General features: G+C 43.0%; 2 protein-coding genes across 2 annotated transcripts; one reads left to right on the plus strand and one right to left on the minus strand.

Moving 5' to 3' along the window:
• Nucleotides 1-134: 134 nt before the first annotated feature.
• Nucleotides 135-2,787, minus strand: NCBP2 (nuclear cap binding protein subunit 2). Its single transcript, XM_026684311.2, has 4 exons — nucleotides 2,655-2,787; nucleotides 2,030-2,211; nucleotides 1,247-1,385; nucleotides 135-569 (listed from the first exon to the last, which is right to left on the minus strand). Exons 1-4 carry the CDS (start codon nucleotides 2,739-2,741, stop codon nucleotides 486-488), a joined length of 492 nt encoding a protein of 163 aa, XP_026540096.1. The 5' UTR covers nucleotides 2,742-2,787; the 3' UTR covers nucleotides 135-485.
• A 1,953-nt stretch (nucleotides 2,788-4,740) lies between these two features.
• On the plus strand, nucleotides 4,741-19,326 carry TEX11 (testis expressed 11). The gene is made up of 28 exons (XM_087972346.1): nucleotides 4,741-4,881; nucleotides 5,375-5,459; nucleotides 5,914-5,993; nucleotides 6,376-6,456; nucleotides 6,545-6,664; nucleotides 6,961-7,041; nucleotides 7,186-7,271; nucleotides 8,126-8,183; nucleotides 8,343-8,438; nucleotides 9,265-9,346; nucleotides 9,880-9,958; nucleotides 10,539-10,690; nucleotides 11,064-11,149; nucleotides 11,581-11,721; nucleotides 12,755-12,857; nucleotides 13,812-13,930; nucleotides 14,413-14,498; nucleotides 14,893-14,940; nucleotides 15,238-15,278; nucleotides 15,455-15,541; nucleotides 16,077-16,147; nucleotides 16,367-16,483; nucleotides 16,828-16,907; nucleotides 17,316-17,464; nucleotides 17,707-17,815; nucleotides 18,133-18,253; nucleotides 18,530-18,703; nucleotides 19,118-19,326. Exons 1-28 carry the CDS (start codon nucleotides 4,741-4,743, stop codon nucleotides 19,187-19,189), a joined length of 2,745 nt encoding a protein of 914 aa, XP_087828472.1. The 3' UTR covers nucleotides 19,190-19,326.
• The last annotated feature ends 530 nt before the right edge of the window (nucleotides 19,327-19,856 follow it).

Raw genomic sequence — 19,856 nt, forward strand, 5'->3', positions numbered from 1 at the left:
CTGCCTGAGACATTGGGTTCTGTGGGTTGCCGTGGGCATCCTCGGGTGCGCCGTTTCCTACCCCAAGCCACACTACTTATGCCTCTACACAGGTCTGCCTGAGAAGGTAACAGTACATCCAAGAAAGAAGTCTCTTCAGACCAATTACACTTTTATTCCAGTCTTATTTGTCCCCTTAAACATTAAGGGCAGTTTATACACCTCAGAACATTACAACCACTGTGACAGCATACAGGAAAAGTGGAAAGAAACAAGAAATGGCTTTTTGAGCTTCCAATTTCTTTCCACCCCTTGTTTCCCCCTTGGGCCATATCCCGTCAGGCCAGGATAAGCATAAAAAGAGTGGCAGGTGAGGAAAACTACACCTTGCCAAAACAAAGAGAGAGCCAGCCCTTCCTCCCTCCCTTCTATCCAGCTGTCCAAGGAGATATGAGCTGTGCTTAGTTCTCCTCCCTGCCTTCCATCCAAATTATTAAAATTCCCCTCTACTGTTTCAGCAACTCTTCCTGGAAAAGCTTGCCAAAGCCGCCTCTTCCTTCATCGTAGTCCTTTCGGTACTCGTCTCTTACCTGGAGAGTGAGAAAAAAACAAACCAAGATAAAATCCAGCTGACCCCAGATACTGAACTGCCTGCATCCCAGACTTGATCAAATAGGAGCTACCCTCAATTCTGGACGGGGGCTGTGAAAGCCAGCCCTGGAAGGTCACTCGGGAAGAAGCTTGCAAAGCACATTCTGAAAGCAGCCCAGCCTGGAAGCAGCTCGCAACTGGCAGGTTTTCCTTTCCCGCGCTCTCTCTATAGCCCTGATGCAGCCTCCCTTGGCTTGTGTAACTCAAGGACTTTACATGGAAAACAAGGCAGAGCTCAGGTATGGATGAAGCCTCCGTCCTTGTAAGCCAGGGAGTTATACAACAATTGAAAGGGCAACCTTTCCCAAAGAAAAGGGGACGGACAATCTCCCATAAAGGGTAGATGTAGGAATTTGGGGAGTTATGTCACCCCAACAGCCTCAGAGTCCACCAGGTATGGGAAGGCTACACAGTATAGATGTAAGATCCAAAGGTACATGTTCCTGCCCTTGGATGACTCGATCTCCGAGGGCTATGGGATCTCTGCTGGCAGAACTTATAAACTTCAGTGCTTCTGGGATCTAGCCCCACAGCTCAGCATGGTCTCCAGAGGAAGGGGACCCTTGGTGAAGTGGGGCCTTCGAGGCACAGTCCCCTCCCAGCTACCCTTCTTTACCTGCCCGCCTGACTTGCCACGGCCATACTGCCGGCCTTCCCTGAATCCTATATCCCAGTCTGTCCGGATAACACGGTCATCCAGCCGGGTTCCGTTGATGAAGCGCATGGCGTGCTCAGCTTCAGCTTTTGTGTAGTATCTGGAGGATTATTTTAGGAAAGATTCGCAGGATCTGGCTCCAAGTCACAGAGTGCAACCTGCTTCCCTCAGAGAACAGCAACCAGGCCAGAAACGGCTGGTGCAAAACAAGCTTCCCAGCCCTGCAGTCAGGAACTACAAGCCCCATGAACTCTTGCCCAGCACATTCTGCAACAATACCACGGAGCAAAATTTGAAAGGTTCCCTTGGCATGAAGAGGTGCTGCGGGGCAGAAGCCAACCGAGCCGTCCGGAAGAGCAGCCCATTTCTGGGTGCAGCTGCCATGAATGGGCCGAAGCCATCTTAATTCCAATTCAGAATAGAGCTGGGATGGACCTCGGAGGTCTTCTAGTCCAGCCCCCTGCTCAAGCAGGAGACCCTAGAGCATTCCAGACAGGTGGCTGTCCAGTCTCTTCTTAAAAGGCTGCAGTGCTGGGACACCCACAGCTGCTGGTGGCAGAATGGTCCTCTCCGATGGGAAGTTCCTCCTTCGTTCCAGGCTGCTCCTCTCTGTGATGAGTTTCCGTCCAGGTGTTTCTCCCCCACCCCTAGCAGCCCCCCTCCCTGCGCCTCTCTCTCCTCCGGACAGCGCCAGAGGTGAGCCGTGTCCCCCGAACTGCCCCCCCCCAAGCAGGCCAAGGATACTCCACGAAGCAGAACCCGCAGGGCGTCTTTTTGTTCTTGTCCAGGCCCATGATGATGCGCTTCACGTCTCCGCACTTGGAGAAGAGCTCCTGGATCTGCTCCTCCGTGGTGTAGAAGGAGAGGTTGCCCACGTAGAGGGTGGTGGTGCCCTTCAGCTCTTCCGCCTGCAGCTCCTTCCGCCCCTGCAAGGGTCCCCCAGCAAAGGACCCCCATCAGCCACCGCCAGCACCCACCCAGAGTGCAGAGGCCGGCTCAGCCAGGGGAGTTCTGGGAGTTGTAGTCCTCTACGCTTCTTAAAGCAGCTGAGGTGGAGCAACCCCCCCAAGGCGCCCAGGAAAGGGGGAGCTGGAACCCCCGGGGGGGGGGTCAGGCAAACACAGGCAGAAGAGGCAGAAGAGATGTTCTTAGTATTACTACTCTTATTTTATGAGGGTGGCGAGGAGGAGGATCTCCCCCTCCCTCCTGGACAAGCCCAAGCGCACCAGAATTGCTCTGGGTGCCGGGAAGGGGCTCCTGGGGCCAGAGTTGGTCTCCGGCCGGCCACGGGTTTCTGGGCATGTACAGAGCACCCGCGGGCTCCACCCAGCGAGTCCAGCGAGCGCTTCCCCCCCCCAAACACACCCACCTTGTAGAACTGCTCCACGTATTCGCTGAGGTCGCAGTACGAGTCCCTGGTGAGCATCTTCAGGCTGGCGCCGAGTAACCCCGACATCTTAAACGGCGAGCCAGGCGGCCTCAGACTCGCCAACTCCGCCGAATGGCAATTGGCTCGAATGCCTGTCACTCAGAAGAGCGCTTCCCCTTCCCTAAGCCGCCTCATTGGCCGCCCTAGCGACTTTGCCGCTAGGGTTGCTGGGGATTGTAGTTTGGGCGGCGAGGCTCACGCAGGAAAGGCTCGGCCTCGAGATTCCCAGCATGCTTTGCGCAGAAGGCGGAGAGGAGGGCGGAGTGGCGACATTTGGCGGGAAAATTAGGCGGCCATTTTCTCGGCCCCTGGCAAGCGGTCTTGTGTCAGTCAGGGCTTTTTCTTTCGGGAGAAACCTTGATTTGAAAGGCTCCTTTTCGCTTCACCCAAGGTGCAGTGACACAAGCATGCCCGATCTAAATCCTTGGCGGAGTCTATAGGGCAGTGTTTCTCAACTCTGGCAGCCAGCTTTAACAAGAGCGGACTTCAACTCCCAAAATTCCCCAGCTGGGGCATTCTGGGAGTTGAAGTCCATTCTTAAAGTTGCCAAGATTGAAAAACACTGGTTAGAGTGGCCAAACATGAGGAAAAATTTGATTAAAGGGTGTGAACATTTCTAGGCACTTTATCTGTGAGGATTAATCTGCAGCTCATGAAAACTCACACCTAATCGAATTGGCTAGTCAGGAAAGGTGATCCCGAGCCCCTTCTGATAAAAATGGTTATCAGACTCGTTCTTGGTTGTTTTTTTTAATGAACCTTGTAGCAAATACAATATAAAGCTTGTTCCCCAAATAAAAGTTCACTAATGAACTTCTCCTATGAAAGTACATTCTTGCCTGGGTTTTAATTATTAGTGTATTTCTTCCCCTCAGGTCCCCTAATGGTCGCTTGGCTATTGGAAATTAAACCTTAAAATTGGGGCATTTCAGTAAGAAGGAGGCATTCTTACATGCTCAGGGGTCTTCCAGAGAAACAGGGCAGTGTAGGGTTTGCTCAAGACAGATTTGCTAAGTAGGCCGTGAAGAAGACAGTTTGGCTGGAACAAACAATGTAAAAGTCAAGTACTGTTTGGCTGGCCAGAAAAGGGCTGCAAGAGGGCAACCAATGGACATAGCTTTTCCTTCTTCATGGCCACCTGGGCATCCTCAAGCACCCCCAAAGAGCCTTTGCTGGGTCAGCAGAAAGCTGGTCCTCATTGCAGCAAAGACTGGAGGATGCTCAAAGCAGGAAAAGATATTGTGGGAAAGATATCAATTAAGATATAAACTAGAACAACTAAGATTGTTAAAAATTCTTTTCAAGGGCCTGTTATTCTACATAGCAGAAATGGAAGATGAAAGTGACAGTCTGGAAATAAGAGGTAACTTTTGCATAAAGGAATGAAATATTTAACTTTAGGGGTATTATCAACTGTTTTCTCTCTGCAGGTTCTTTCAAACCTGCTGTTCAAAAGATTTCTGGTTCTGCTCTGGCGTCTATCTAACAATTCAAGTCTGTAGGTCAGAACTGGAGTGTCTGTCAATACCATTATCCCACCCAGCCTTGTTAGCAGGCAGTGTGTTAAGGGATTGTTGTAGGATTATTTTGCAGGTGTAAACTTCCAAAAGGACAGCCCCTTGCAATCTTTTCCCAATGCTGCTGGGAAATTCAGGAGAAGGCCACTTACCTAACAGAAACCTGGCTGCTTGAGGAGATGGCATCACCTGCTTCAGGATCATGGGTGGGCTTGATCAGACTTGGGTAGGATGGCATCTATCCTTTCCTGACCATCACTGCCCATTGCACCGTATTTCCTCTTGACTCACTTCTGTCCAGGCGGCTTCTGATAAGAAGAGAAGGAAACTATACTGCAGTCTTTGCAGCAAGGGCAAGATGACCCCTGATACTGAATCCTAAAGAGAACATTTTAGGATTAAAATCCCATCAACTGACAACCTTGGGCTCTGGCATTTTATTTAGCTACTGGAACGAGAAATTTTAAGTTGCCTGAGTTGAAAACAATTTGCTGCCTCTTTTTATTCTGATGTTGTTATATCTTTCAGAGTTAATTCAAGAATTGATGAACCAAGAGACGTTGTTTGATATAGCAGACAGTATTGAGAAGCTGTTCAGCAAGATAGAAAATACACATAAAGAGAAGTGGAAAGAGAATCAGAAAGCCCAGGTAGAGAGAGAGAGAAAAAAAAGCAGTAATCATTAGAGGCAACAGGTTGAAAATTTAGGGAAGTAGCCCATCAAAAAAATCTGATTACACACATTTGGTGTGCTAATATTCAGTTCTTCCACATATCTCCAAAGGTATAGAAGAGCTTCTATGCATTAGCCCAAGCCTTTCTCTCAGCATAATTGAGCAGAGTGAAGAGAGACGGTCTAAAAAATCTCATTAAATTATATTTGTTGAATCATCTCAGACTAGCCAGTGAGTGGTCTACCAGCATCTGCCAGGCCATCTTCTGTCCATCTCTACTTTTTTTGCAAAGTGATCACTACTAGCTCCTCTTTCTGTTTTCCTACCTTTCCCTGGGATTCCAAATGTCCTATGATGAAGTTAAATAAACATTACATAGCTTTAATACTTTGGCTGTTTTGTTTCTATTTAAATGATTTTATGAATTTTAAGGGTTTTCGATTTTTATCCTTGTTTTTCTCCCCTACAGGTTGAAGAAAGTGCAGTTAACTTATGGAATTGGACTGTTGCAAAAAAATCAGCTCCTGGTATCACTGATATGCAAAGAGTTAAATGTCAGTTTGAATTCACAGCTATAAATCATAGCAAGAATATTTTGATTTACTAAAATGAGTAAAATGTTTTCTGTTTAGCTTCTTGCATAACCTCTCATGAACGTCCTTATTTTCTTGAAAATCTATAGATGTTTTCTACCTTTCTGTGCCCCATTATATCACAGTGTTTGCAATATAAGAATATTTTATTTCTAATGTGATCACTAAAGGGAGTCAGAGATAGAGGGGGTTTGCATTAGGGTTTGCTATACTTTTTTTTCTGAAGTTGATGCTGGAGTGAATGAATCAGAACAAATGGAAATGGGGCACTGAGCACAGCATGTATCGCTCTCAAACGTATTTCCCTTCATACTGTTTATGCCTTTTGCATTTACTCCACATCACAAATATTTTTCTTATCCTCTATATTTTCACTGAACATTGAAACAGTTAATGTCTTTGCACATTTCTCTAGTACGCCATGTAGCCTGCAACTTGATGATGATTTGTGAAGTGAGTGATCCAAATGAGGAGATGATGCGAAGGCAAATTTTGGTAATATACTTTATGTCCACATATTATTTGTGTTTGTCTTCTGTTTCCTGAAATGCTAAAGAATTGATAAGGTTCAAGAACGTTGGAAGAATATTATTTTCTAATACATTTCAAATTTTTATTCTGTGTCCAAGAGAAATTGACAGTAGTTTTGGCTGGTTGCAAACCAAAGGTTTAAACAAACTGATAGCTGAGAAGTGATGTAGAAATAGGATAGCATGATGTATATTCTTACCTTAACAGATAATGTGAGGATGTTTATTATGCCTAAAGCAGCTACATTTAAAAGTCTTTAAAAGATTACATGAAATACCTATATCTAGTTGCTATATTTGCCAATTTCTGATTCCTTTTAAATCTGCCTTTATCTTTTATTATCTAGATGCTAATGAAGACTGGAAAAGGTTGGGTGGATGTTGGAAAACCTGCCATTGCAAATAAATTCCTTGACATTGCCCTGCATGTAAGTCCAGTGTTTGTAAGTTTTTAGTAGGTGACATAATAATAGTGGTTGCATGTATTTTAACCTTATTGTGTGCTTTATTTTACAGGATCTAGAGAAACTTTATGACCAGTTGAACAAGGACTGCAGCAATGAGGCTGAGGCGAATATCCACAAAGCTGGCATACAGAAAGATATATTCAAAGTTCTGTCTTACCAGGCTGAATCTGTATGTTTGAAAAATAATTCAATTCATTGCAGCAGCATGATGGCAATAAGTGAATTTTATTCATATTGTTATTTTTCAGTAGCAATATTACACTAAATAGAATTCTGTAATTCTATATTCAATAAATATATTCTACAATTTGTTGGATTGCTGCCTCCCATATTGCTACTAAATCTGATATATCATTTTGTGAGAGTTTCTCTAATGCAAAATTGTATTAAATTTTTAAACATTTATTTAAAAGGAGCCCATGTGTCATCCAAGCAATTCATTAGCATATCATGTTGCTTTCTTAGGCAGTTGCTTTAGCAGATTTTCAGAAAGCAGTCACGTGTGTTCAGCGGTGTAAAGACATCCTGATAAGGCTGCCAAAAGAGGTCAGAGATTAGATCTTAAATGCTTTTTTATTCTGTTGTACTGCCCTGGTCCTTCAGAGCTATGAAAAAACAAACTTGGTTAATTCTTAGCTTTTTAAAACAGCAATTATGAAACTGACATAAATTAATCTAATTTAATTACAGGTTTGTTACCTTTCTTTCCTATGCTATAACTTTGGCATAGAAACATATGAATTCAAGATATATGAGCAGAGCTCCTTTTGGCTCAGGTAATTTGACTCTATTACTTTTGGCTTAGGTAATATTTTGATAAGCAATAAATAAAATGTCAAATTCTGCCCTGTGTATAGCCACTGGGATTCAAAACAAGCATTTATCTGATTCCATCTAATGATTTAAAGATTCTTCTAGCTGCAGAGGTAGTCAAGGCTAAGGTAATTTATAAATGCATTTGAAGGGCCCAGGTGGTTTGATGCAAAAAAAAAAAAAAAAAGTAGAAACTCTGGATGTTGCTTCTTTCAGAATTCTCTTAACTCTAGCTTTCTTTTTCTCAAATAAAGCAATCATCACTATTCAGTTATGTAAATCTGCAGATGTAATTTACTTATAATAAGGTGCCATTTAAACAGGGTTTGTACATATGATTTATTTCTGGATTAAAGAGAGAAAACTGTTGCAGTCTCTCCAAATGCCTGCATAACACATGCATGCTGGCTTTAAAATACAAATTAGAGTGATTATTTGCCCCCCAAAACCCCTGTTCTATCATGGATATTTGAAAGAGAAGACTGTTTTGTGAGCGTTAGTGCAGTGTATAATACAGAGATATGCCTGAAGACTTCTTATATCCTACCCCTCACCCCGGAGGAAAAAAACTTCATCTACTCTGTTCTGTTCCTTTCATAGCTTTACAGTAGAAGACCTCCGGTATAGTTTTTTAAGTGTTTAAGGCGCAGTATGTCAAATAATAACATTGCAAAATTAATACCCCACAATGCCAGGACATTTGGCATGTTTCGGGTCATCCTTGTGAATATGCATCTTTAGGGCAGGTATTTACTTATCAAGTGGTTTTTTTTCCCTCCATGGTCAATGAATCCATTCTGTTTCTTTTATTAAATAGCCTCAGCTATGAAATTGGAAAGATGCAAAAAAACTCTTCAATCAGTAAAGAAATGCAAGTGAGCAATCTTTGTAATCCATTGGAGAATATCTGTTAATCTATCATCTGTAATCTTGGTCACTCAGTGTGAGAACTATTGATACATGACCTTTATTGCCTTTCTCCAGTTCTCAGCCTTTTGAGTGTAAATATTTATTTTATTTTATTTTATTTATAGGCAAAAGTGCTACGATTATTAGCTACTGTCTATTTGGAGTGGGATTATAAACAATATCGAGAGAAAGCTCTCCAGGCTATCATCATGGCTAATGAGGTGAGGTTGATTTCTGGGCTAGGCTAATTCTGGTTAAGAGTTTTGCAATCAGTGGAATGATTCCCAAGATATTACATACGTAAAGGAAAGCAATAATAGAGAAGAAATAATTTAGTAGTACCTTTTCCAACAAACTTTGTTAAAAGATATCTGCTTTTGTGAGCTGCAATCTGCTTCATCTGATGTATACCAAACAGTCATGATGTATTTATGTATGCATAGTATGCATACAAATCTCAGTTCATCTCTATGCATCTGATAAAATTAAGGCCAGTGTAGTTTATTGGTCCTAATAGGGTTTTTTTTAATTCAAAATTATGTAAAAAAATAAAATAAAATATTTTACTATTTAAAATGAGAATGGTTTGAGGTCTCTGGGATTTATAACTTTTTAGATATGAGGCTTCTGAGTTAAAAGATTTTGAGGCACTCAAATGGTAGATTAAGCACCCGGCAGTGGTTAACTGGTGTGGTTCAGGTCCATCCTTCATCAGGGAAGTTTTTTGGTGTCTTTGGACCAAAGCAATTTACCCTCTGGAATTCTATCTCGGGGGAAAATAGGAAGAGTACTGGGCTCACCGTCCTGAGTTTCCAAAAGGAAAAAAATGGGACATAAATCTAATAGGAACAATAATTATTAACTGGTAATCTGGCAATAGCTGGTAGATTGTTGCTAATGATATTTAAGATTATTCTATAACACTCATGAAAAGGTTTGACATTCTTTATGAATAGGCTGTGCTGTCCCAGCAGCTAGTTAAAAATACCCCGAATCTGTTAAAAATAGTTTGAGTGTCAAATAATATCTTGATGTTTCAATTTACAGGAGAATTTACATCCAGCTGGTTTTTACTTAAAAATTAAAATTCTCCTGAAAGGTGATGCATCGGATGAAGATATTAGAAAAGGTATTATTCTTGGTTCAGCATAAAATCAACAACTTTACCACTCTAAAGAATATCTGAGTTGTAACAGAGAAGGAAGTTAACAGAACTGGACTGTTTCTTAGCCTGTAGCAGTAGCAGCTTCACTTTAACTTGTGCAGGTTTAAGTTAAGCTGATTTATTATTTTGGTTCTAAACAAAGGAAAGGAACTTTAAACTAATGCAGGAGCTCTTGAAAGAGTTTTACAAAGAGCGTCCATGTTTACTCATGTGAATTCTTCCTTTCCTCCTTTCTAAAAGCAAAGATTATTGGGTGTATTTTCCTGCTGCATAGCAGTATAAATTATCCTTTCTGTCCACCAGGGCTCTCAGACCATTGGTTATTTGGTCATTCTTTTTTTTTTTGCCATAATAAATGTTGAATTTTATTATTAAATTTATAACTTTTTATTTGGTCATTCTTGTATAAAACAAAGTACTTGTAGTTTAACTCCCCCCCCCCTCCATACACACACCCTTTTAGTGAACATGCTAACCTTGCTGTTGCTGCTTTCCAGCTGTCACTGAACTTCTGCAGCCTGAGGTTTCTCTGGAGATCTGTCTGGACACTGCAAGGTTGCTTCTTGAACATGAAAGGTATAAAGACTGAAGGGCCCTCCGGGACACAGTTAGGCATCTGTGTCCATTGTAAGAGTATTTAGGGAATATTAAGGACATCTACCTAATGTATTTTCTTTGTGTGTGTTTTTAACAAACTCTTAATTTTCTGCAAACTTGTTTCTATAATTATGATTTATCATCTTGCAATAAAGGGAAGTGAATTGACAGAGTGCCAGAGTTACCCAGTAGCAGGATGTAGGCAATAGGTGCAGGTGCATTGGCTAGGTGGGAATGAATGAAACAAAGGGACAATGAATAAATCTTCATTTCGATGCTCAGGTTGATTTGAAGAGACACAATTTGGATAAGCAGCATTTTCAGCCAAAGGCCTACAATTAGCACGATTGCAGCATTGTAGGGACTATGCACAGACCTACAATTTGATTCCTGTCAGAGTGCTCCAGCAAGCTTTTGATATGGAAATCTGTGCCTTAATGACTGTTCTGGAAGAACAACATAGTGAGGAATCAGGTTTCTGTTACTGAGAAATAAATATATGAATTCTCTCAGCTTTCCCTGGTGTCAAAATGCCCAACCTCTTTTCATGTCTATTCAGGGAAGCCATCGGATTTGACTTTCTGAAATCAGCATCTCAGCTGTTTGAAAGATCCCCGGATGCCGGCAGAGTCCTTCTCTTTCGTATCGAGCTACTCTTACAGAGAATGAAGGAGCCCCTCGCCAAGGGAATGATTGAAGATGCCATTGCAGGTCTGGGTCCAGCTTTTAATTATACTATTCTAGGGTAGATACTTGGAAGAAACCTCTTTTGCTTGAAATTTTCAGCTAAGAAATCCAGCAATTATAACTTCGTGTTGATTAAAATTGTGTAACTTTATGTACCAATAAAGATTAAGCTTAATTTAAGCTTATCTTTAAATCGTCCAACTTTTAACCATGATTCAAAGAATCCACTTTTGAAATGTGGTGCTGGAAATGTTAGTAGCAGTATTTTGAGCTCTCAGGTGAAATCTTGCTTAGTATTGCTAGGTGTCATAGATGAACTTAGGTCTCAATATAGTTAGACATGTAGACATTCTTCAGATTTGTAGAATTAGTGAAATTCTGAAATTTATCGTTCTAGCACATAGCGCAGGAAAGCAGCTGCCTCCTGAAATACTCAGCCGTTTACACCTTGTTTTGTGGGACAGAGCAGCTAAGAATTACGAGGTTTGTCCTCTTATTACCTCTGAGCAAAGTCAGCGTATCCTTTTCAACGTATGCAGATAATACCTTAAAGTTGCAATCCGAGAGCCTCCAATTCAGATTATTGATAATATTATAGAGTAAATAGATAGTGTTCATTACCTGTCATTTAATATATTCCAAACTCCTGAAGATAACTATGCAAGTGGCTAATATTGTGAAAATATCTGGCGTATGTTGTGTTCATCCTCTGTCTTGAAGATTTGTCCCTTGCTTTGCACTGAGATTGGGGTGCCTGATTAAGCTCATGGTAACTAATTTTAATGAATGTACATAGTAAATGAGAAAGTTTGGGGATTTCTCTCCTGGTCTGAGAAAGGAACCCGCCTCTCTGCCTTTTTACAGGCACGTGCTTAGAGCATGCCTAACATTAAGACCCGGTTGCTGTTTTCTAGTCCAAGAGCTACCCCGAAGCCCTTCAGTGGTACAACTACTCTCTCAGCTTTTATGCATCTGGGCAGACGGAGCAGCAGAACCTGGCAAAACTGTACAGGAACATGGCTGCTTGCTATCTTCGCTTGAAAGAGCCTGGCGAGGTATATTCCTTCTTCTTTGTATCCTCTTTAACTTTCTCCCTGGGCAGAGAAGGAATCCCGACAAGGGCTTGGAATCAGGGGCTGTTTCCTTCTGAAGGGAGAGGGGTGGGGGTGGGGGGATTGGTGTCGTTTTACTACTCAATATGGAAGGCTGAGCTCCAGGAAGCCCCAGAGAACAGGGCCTCTCTTTATACCTGTAGATAAGGATCTTCATCAGGCTTATATGCTTCACCTTGGTCATCACCTGCAATGGAAGCCCATAATCTTCACAAGGAGGAGAAGATGTGTCGGAGGGTATCAAATCCATCTGCTTCTTGGCTGGGGTTGTTAGCACGTTAATATTAATTCATGTAAAGTGGGCCTTTTCCCGAGGCGTATTCTTAAGCTTGTTGTCTGCTACGGAAGACCCAGAGGTCATGCAGCCTGTCCCTTCCCAAAGGAACATCCTATTCTGGCAGATGTTGCCTCGTTTGTCTCAGGATGTCTCTGGCATGATTTGCAGTGCTCACCTATGACGGCACACAATGTGTCCCTCACTTCAGACTCCTTAGGGAAGAAGAATGCTTGCATGGCCCTTGGCTGTTCTAGGAAGAACCAGGAGGGGGTGGAAGCCTTGCCAACTCCTCTTTTCTTTCAAAGCTTCCGGCGTGACAATTCCCTTGCCAGCATCACTGCAGAAGCAAAGCCACCCTCTTTGCTGGGACTCTCGTCTCATCTTGTCAGCAGAGAATGTATTGATCTTGTTTTTATTGACCCAGTTGAACCTAAGGACTTTAAAAATGAAAAAGAGAAACTGTTGTGTGGCTGTATCAACCAGACAGTGCAAGAGTTACTCTGTTGCTTCATTTGGGATATATTACAGTAATTGTTCAATGTAATATGACATGACATAATTATAATATAACATAATATGATAATATGAACCTTTTATTGCAGAAATGTTAGCATTTAATGGATACTAATTATATACCTGTTATTAACCGGTTATCTGGCTATTGTTGTCACTAACTGGGCTGATTCTTTTTACCTAAAGGCTAATGAGGCTGTCAAGAAGGCGGAAAGATACGACCCAAACAGCATCTTCACTCACTTCTATATTTATAAAATAGCAGTCCTGGAGAAAAATACCCTCAAAGGTAAACCCCCTGGTGCTTTTACTGGGCCAGTGAATGTGTAATCCATCCGTTTAAGGGCAAGGAAGGAGAGAGTCTGTTTGTCCCACCTTTGCCCTCTAAAGGTCAGACAAGCACCTCTTGTCACAAAGTGGAATTCACAAATGATATTTTCTGCATAGAATTATATTTTGAAGAGAACGTGGCAAATTACACAAAGGGCTTCAGCGGAAAGAATGTAAACGTTCCAGATTTAGAAACCTTTGACTGTCCAGGACGTGTCATCTCAGAATTCAGGGCATTTTGTTCCCTCTACGTAGAGCAGAAATGCTTCTTGGTAGCACACTGTCACTTTGGTAATCCCTCTTGCTTGCTTGCTTGTTGTTATTAATGTCATCAAAAAGATGCTAATCACTATTATCAGAGTGTGAAAAATAGTAGTGATTTTTAGTTACACCACTGTTATTTCATCATATATTTGGAATCAGGGTAGAATATTTTTAGGTTTTAAATGAATGACTTGGGCATACATTATAACCTTCAACAGTTTGCTATTGGTATATTTCAGCATGAGCTTTAATATGTCCTATTTGAATAATGTATTTAACTATGTAGCTTTTATATATTTCTTGATCACCAGATTTAGGGTTCTTTGGATAGATCATGAAACTATTAAAATGGTAAAAAGAATAAAGGGCACTATAAATAGGAAAAATACATAGAATAAGAAAAGTATATTCAGAAAGACAGACTACAATTTGCAGCCATGAACAATGAAGTAATTTTTCTAGACATACATAATATATTTTACTGCATGTTGTTTTAATATAGATCTTTCTCATATATGTCAGTTAATTAAACATAATTGAGGATTCAAGCCAGAAGAGTAACTGGCAATAGAGCTTGACTGAAAAGAATCAATCCATGTTTAAATGAGCAAGTCAAGGATGCCATTAATGTCTCTCGTCTGCCTTTTAGCTTGGGATGCATTTGTAGCAATGGAGAAATCGGCTGCAGAGTTCACAGAAGGCAAACCACTCATGGAAGGATCTATGGCGACCAACCTTCTGAGCTTAGCAGCACAGTTTGCCTTGGAGGTACAGATTGGATCCTCGCGGCTGGTGGGATCTCTATAATTTGTCCTTTTTAATTGAAAAATTTATAGAGAGTCGGTAAAAGCAGAGCATTCCATTCTCCAGGAGGCTGGCAATTTGCAAAAAAAGCAAAAGCTAAGGAAGGGGTGGGAAGAGGGGAATAAGCAAAATTGGGATACTGTATCCTTAGTTGGATACTTAGGATGACCACCCTGGAGAGAGAGAGAGAGAGAGAAAGAGAGTTAGTGAAAGACAGTGGAGCTGAGGGTGATGTTCTAGTCCTCATGGTGTCTCTCAGCATTAGCATTTGCTCCACATTTTGTGCTTTGAATTAAGATTCTCCAAATACAGGGATCGGGTTTTTCAGCCTGACCATGTTCGAACTGTGTTTCAAATATGACATTCATTGTGTTCAGGTAGAACAAGATCACATTGAAGTTATACTTTTCATATTTATATTGCTAATTAAAGTGCTTCTCCTTCAGAATGATCAACGGGATATGGCTATTAAAGCCTTGGGATATTTATCTCAACACTTGCAGGATTGCCAGCAAGCGCTTACAGCAGTAAAGTGAGTAACGTATATAAATGCTGTTTGTTTCATAATTTGCTGTCAAAATATGAAGACTGGTACTTTTTTATATTTCCTTAAAATGCCCTCATTTTATATCTGGGAAGGATTTGTTTTACATGAAATCTTGTTTCAGATTCATTTTTTAAAACGTATCTCTTAAATTAGTTCTCCTGAATTTGAGCCCATCTATACCAAATTATTATTAAAAGTTTTGCCATCTTGGTTCAACACTAGCTGTGGACTTTTTGTGATGGAGTGATTTCAGCAAAGGAGCACCCAGACTCTAAAGTAAACAGTGCTAAAAATAAAGAGAGTCACTTTTGAAGGAAGGTGGAGGTTTTAAATTATGTGATTGCTAAACATCACATGGTGCAATTGGCTTTTGTTGCAGGTGTTTGATTCGACTGGTATTGTCGAAAGTGACATCTGAAGAGGAGATGTGAGTTACATTTCTAATAATTGTGGATACTCAGATTTTGATAAGGTGTTAGTGGAAAAAGTTAAATGGCAACTGGAACTGCGTAGAAGGATATAAACATTTAGCTGTAGTAACTGAGCCTAGATTTAGAATTTCTTTTTCACCCTCCTGTCGCCAGTGTTAGTTCTTCCTTCCTGTAGTCATATTTCTGTTCCCTCATAGAAGACCAGTGTTATTATTTGTTTAGTTCAGGGAAGATATTTTCCTCCCTTTAATATCGTTTAGAAATGTTAAATAACTCCCACTTTTTTATTTTAGGATTAAAGATATGGAGTCCCTCCTATCATACTTGACAGCAGGTATTAAACTCGCTAGATCTTTGGGTCTGTTGACTAAGTGCAGAGCAAGGGCTGCAGTGGAGAATGTCATCTCTTCAGGACCCTAAGAGATCTTCAACTGCTTTATAAAGTCCCAGTCAGAATGTACAATGTTCCTAAATTCATCTTTGTTGCTAACATTACTTAGTGTCTTCCAGCTCACCGTAGACTTGATGAGTTGCACAAAGAGGAAACGGAGTTGCTGGAAATCAGGGCCAGTGAAGCTCAGTGGTTCAGAAAGATAGGTAGGCCATGACGTGGCACCCACCCTCACCCTGCATCATCATGCTTCCAAAACAAAAAGTATAATATGGAAATGCTTTAGCGGGGGGCTTACATCAGGGATGCCTGCATTCCCTCCTGTGTAAAATGATGCCATCTGACACTCCCCCCCCTTCTGCATTCATGCACAGAAGCAGCCGCACTGGGGGCGTGGCCTGTAACCCAAAACAAGGAGGAGTGCAAGTAATCGGGTTTTCTTGCGCTGGTCAGCGGTGGGCATCTTCGGTCAGGTGTTCAAGACAGCTTGTTCCCATGACCATTTTGTCTTGTACATGCCAAGAAGGGGAGCTGGGGAATGTATCTTTGTGGATCAAAGAAAGAAGGGTATTTAAAAAGCAGGGGTATTCTTTCATAATAATAGGAATCCCCACATAATCTCCATGCAGAAATAGTCTGTGACTTTTTAAGAAGAGAAAAAGCTTTGTCTTAAGAAGAATTGTCATAACTGTCGCTGGTGATGCTGTTAAATCCGACAATCCATTTTATTTGCTTTATGAGCTTGGAACTTGGCTGTGCGGAGCGAGGGCTGCTTAAAAGTGATGAGAGATTTCTTTATACTATCATTCAAGGTATGTGCTGCTTCTCCCTAAATTCTCTTTGACGTCTTTGCAGTTGCAAATGTGGGTTCTTTGTGCAAAGTTCTTTTTGAGGGGAGCCCTGCTCCGTTACTTTTGAGGTTTACCTTCGCATTCGTGTCTTGTCACTGGCCGGCTGATGAGTAGCCGGCCAGCAATGACTGGTCTGAGTCCAGGAACTAATTATGGCTGCCTTGATACCTTTTGCTCCAGTTCTCCCAGTTTTGTCCTCTTGATAAAGCTGTCCTGCTCGCTCAGAGAACGTGCCTGCTCATGGCTGCTGCAGTGGATCTGGACATAAGCCGAAGCAATTTGCTGCTTGCTGATGAGGTAGAATTTGAAAGAATATAAATGTTAACGTTTGTATTTTAGGACTGGTGCCTCAGGAAAGGCCTGGTGTCATTCCTGATTAAGTGCCTTATAGAAATGATTGTCCATGCCTCCAGTGCTTTACGTTTTATATCGTAAACCTGTATTCATTCTACCCTTTTGTGCTTCTTTGGAGAATTTGAAGAACATTTAAATGAAAAAAAAACAAAACCATCTAGGCATTGGTAATCAATAGATAAGTTTATGTATGCAAAAAACCAGGAAATGCATTCTCCCTGACACTCCAACCAACATTGGGATGTTCTCACGTGCAATTTACCTGAAATGTGTGTTGGCTTCCAAAGCAGGCTGAACTGCTGACTCAGGCCCTCGAGTATATCCAGTCCTGCAGAGCAATCTGGAAAGTCTTGAAACAAACAGGTGAGCTAGAATCTCTACAATTCCAAAATAAATTAACAGTAAAACCTGTTTGCCTTAGTTGATGGCAGTGGGATGTTGGTTGCCCCGAGGTTGAAATCCGTCAGGAGTGCAGGCCTGTTTCAGGCAAGAGTCCCTTGAACCCTTTCAAGCCACCCTTTGAACCCAGAACCTGAGTGTCAACTGAGGCCGAAGCCTTCTTCCAAGCGTAGTGAAGCTATGCAGTTGAGACAGCTGATCTTTTAGTGGAAACCAGGCAGGTGTTGTCCACTCTGATGGCTTCATAGGCTTGGAAATGCCCCTCTCCAACCAGAATACCTCTTTGCTCTGCTGAAACTGTACGGACTGGGGTGTTTTGCCTCCCCCGGTCATACCTGGTGAGCTACTAAAATGAGACTTGTTTTCTGCTCCATAGGGATTTCTCCAAGGACCCCACAGATACAATATTACAGCTTTATGAGTTTGAAGCCAGTGCCAAGCTGAATTCTCCTGCAGTGTCCAGCCTGCTGGACGAAGTGCTGGCGCTTCCACAGGTGGAGATCAAGACTCTGGAAACCATTGCTTGTAAGAGCCAGGCCTTCCCGCCCCCCTTCCTGGGAGGAATCTTGCGTTTCAAGGCAGCTGCTTCAAACGAGAACGGCTGCTTCCGTGAGTCTGAGGCCATGAAGCCACCTGCTGCCCCAGCAGAAGTGATGCTGTGCTTGCAGCCTTTTCCTCTGAGCGGCAGCCCCTGTAGTGTGGTCAAAGGGCAGGTGCCCAGCAGCAGCTCCAAAAGTGTCTCTTTTTCTCATGACCTCTTCCTCAAGCACTGGCCATGGAATCCCCTGCTCACTATCCCTCCGTGTGCAAGAGGGCTCTCGGGAGGATCTTGACTCTCCTCGGGAAAGGTGAATCAGTGGATATAGTCGCCTACAGGTAAGCAGTGGAGCTGAGAAGCCGCTGGGTGTGTGTGGGGAGGACAGGCATAGGGAGAGGGCGGCTGTTGTGGATCAAATGCTGACTATTTCTTCTCGAGGAAAAAAGCCCAGGGAGGCGTTCCTCACTCAGGACCTTCTTTCTGAAAAGTTGGAGTGGACCTTCCCAATTGAGAAAGGTCCCCTGAGTTGGGGTGAGGGGAGGGCTGGACAGGGGTGACCCAGCGAGAGGTTTGGGTGCCTTGTAAAGTAGGCAGGAAGAAGGGACTTCACAGGTGCTGACCTCAGGCCTGTCCTGCCATTGTATTTCACACTCAGCAAATGCCTGCACAGCTTGGTCCACCTTTCCCTGCCCTCCGGCCCAATTGAGGCAGACCTTTGTGTGCTGGAGGAGGCCTGGGCCTATTTCGAAGATGCTCTGACCTTGCTGGACAACAGAGTTAGTATCGTGCAGCTTCTTTTGATGACGGGACTCTTGAAGGACATTCGCCTGGCTTGCCCTGTTAACGTCGCAGGCTCGGGTGGATGAAAACAAGACCCTCTCGGTGGGCCCCACTTGTGTCCAGGCAGTTAAATGAGGCAGCTTAGGTGTATGTGTCTTCACGTACCCAGCTGCGTTAAAGCAAAATACAGCCACACGGGTTTTGGCCGTCTTGGTTTCATTAAAACTAAGCTTGGACTAAAAACCGTGTTGTGTTCATTGGAATGTTAGCAGGCACTACAGGCTGGTTTCCCAGAGGTGGAGATAATCTGGCTTATGACTAGAGCGTGGAACACAGGAATATACCAGTACTGTGCCGGCAAGTACAAGGAAGCAGAGCAATGGTGTGGCCTAGGAATGCGGTTCTTGGCCTACCTGGGGACTTTGAAGAACAGCTACGAGGACCAGGTGAGGGTGGGCGGACAAGTAGAGGACTTAATCACACCCAGAGCAATGAAATGGCCCATCATAAAGGGGGACAAACACGGCAGGTCTGCCCTGCATGGCTGGGGGAGGAAACTGCTTACGGAGACTTGGCATCACGTGGGGAGTAGGGGGGTTCCAAAGGTTGGTTTCAGGGGTGTAAATACCTCACCCTGAAACCAAAGCAGGTGGCGTCCTTTGCCACAGCAGCCCCCTCCGAAGCAGCTCCTTGAAAGGAGTCCAAGGAACTGCAGAGAGGTGGCATTTCATAGTCCTTGTGCCCGTTGCTTCCCCCAGCTCTCCTGGGTATTTCAGTTAATGGAAGGGCTGAGCGGCCCAGCCCCCCCTCAGCCCATCACGCTGAATTGTTAAAGGATTTGGGGTGACCTTTGTCCACAGATGATCAGTGTTTACAGTGAGGTGCTGGACAAACTGGACAAAGCAAAGAGACCTCATTCCACAGAAGAGTGAGGGGGGCCCTGGCCACCTCCGGCTGCCCTCACTGAACTGGCACTGGCTGCTGCATACAGGTGGTCCCTGGCACGTGGGATTGTATTCAGGGGAGGATGTTTCACAAACATGAAGTGGAATAAAGGAGTTTACCAATGTATTTGTCTTGTATTTTTTATAATTACATTTGTGCTGGCGATTCTTTCCTAGACGCTCAAGGCAATTCTAACAAAATAGGCTCCATCAATGGAGCAGAATTTAAGTTCTGATCTACAGCTCAGCTCCTTATCTAGTGTATCACATATGCCTAGCCCAGAATCTCATGAACACAGCTAGGAAGGCAGCTCCTCAAGCACCCAGAGACTATTGTGTTGCTATGAGTAGGTGGCCGTTTACTGGGTTGTGCACACACCTGCCCTGCAAGGGGAATAACAACCACGCTACGTTGCAGCACTTGTCACAGCTTCTAATTTTGCAAGTACTACATTCATTGTGTAGTGACTGGTTCAAGAGAGACTCCACTAAAGCTGGAAAGTAACAGTCAAAAGAATCCAGCAAAATAGTTTTAAAAGAGGATTCCCAAATTTTATCAAGGCACCAATGAATGGCTGTGATGTGTCCACATGGAGAGGAGGATGGTGGAAGCCTCAGTTCTGGATTAGGATTTCTGGCCCATGACGCCCGACAA

Source organism: Notechis scutatus, chromosome 10 (genome assembly GCF_049901735.1).
Source record: "Notechis scutatus isolate UNSWTSFEM ecotype Mainland chromosome 10, rNotScu1.2, whole genome shotgun sequence".
Taxonomy (NCBI): domain Eukaryota; kingdom Metazoa; phylum Chordata; class Lepidosauria; order Squamata; family Elapidae; genus Notechis; species Notechis scutatus.

Coding starts and splice junctions, on each gene's coding strand:
- NCBP2 (XM_026684311.2), bottom strand. CDS start 2,741: ATGTCGGGGTTACTCGGCGCCAGCCTGAAGATGCTCACCAGGGACTCG. Junction 2,212..2,654: donor ACGTGGAGCAGTTCTACAAG/GTGGGTGTGTTT, acceptor GGACCCTTGCAG/GGGCGGAAGGAGCTGCAGGC. Junction 1,386..2,029: donor TGCGGGTTCTGCTTCGTGGA/GTATCCTTGGCC, acceptor ATAATCCTCCAG/ATACTACACAAAAGCTGAAG.
- TEX11 (XM_087972346.1), top strand. CDS start 4,741: ATGTTGTTATATCTTTCAGAGTTAATTCAAGAATTGATGAACCAAGAG. Junction 14,941..15,237: donor GTGACATCTGAAGAGGAGAT/GTGAGTTACATT, acceptor TTTTTATTTTAG/GATTAAAGATATGGAGTCCC. Junction 17,465..17,706: donor GACTCTGGAAACCATTGCTT/GTAAGAGCCAGG, acceptor CTCTTCCTCAAG/CACTGGCCATGGAATCCCCT.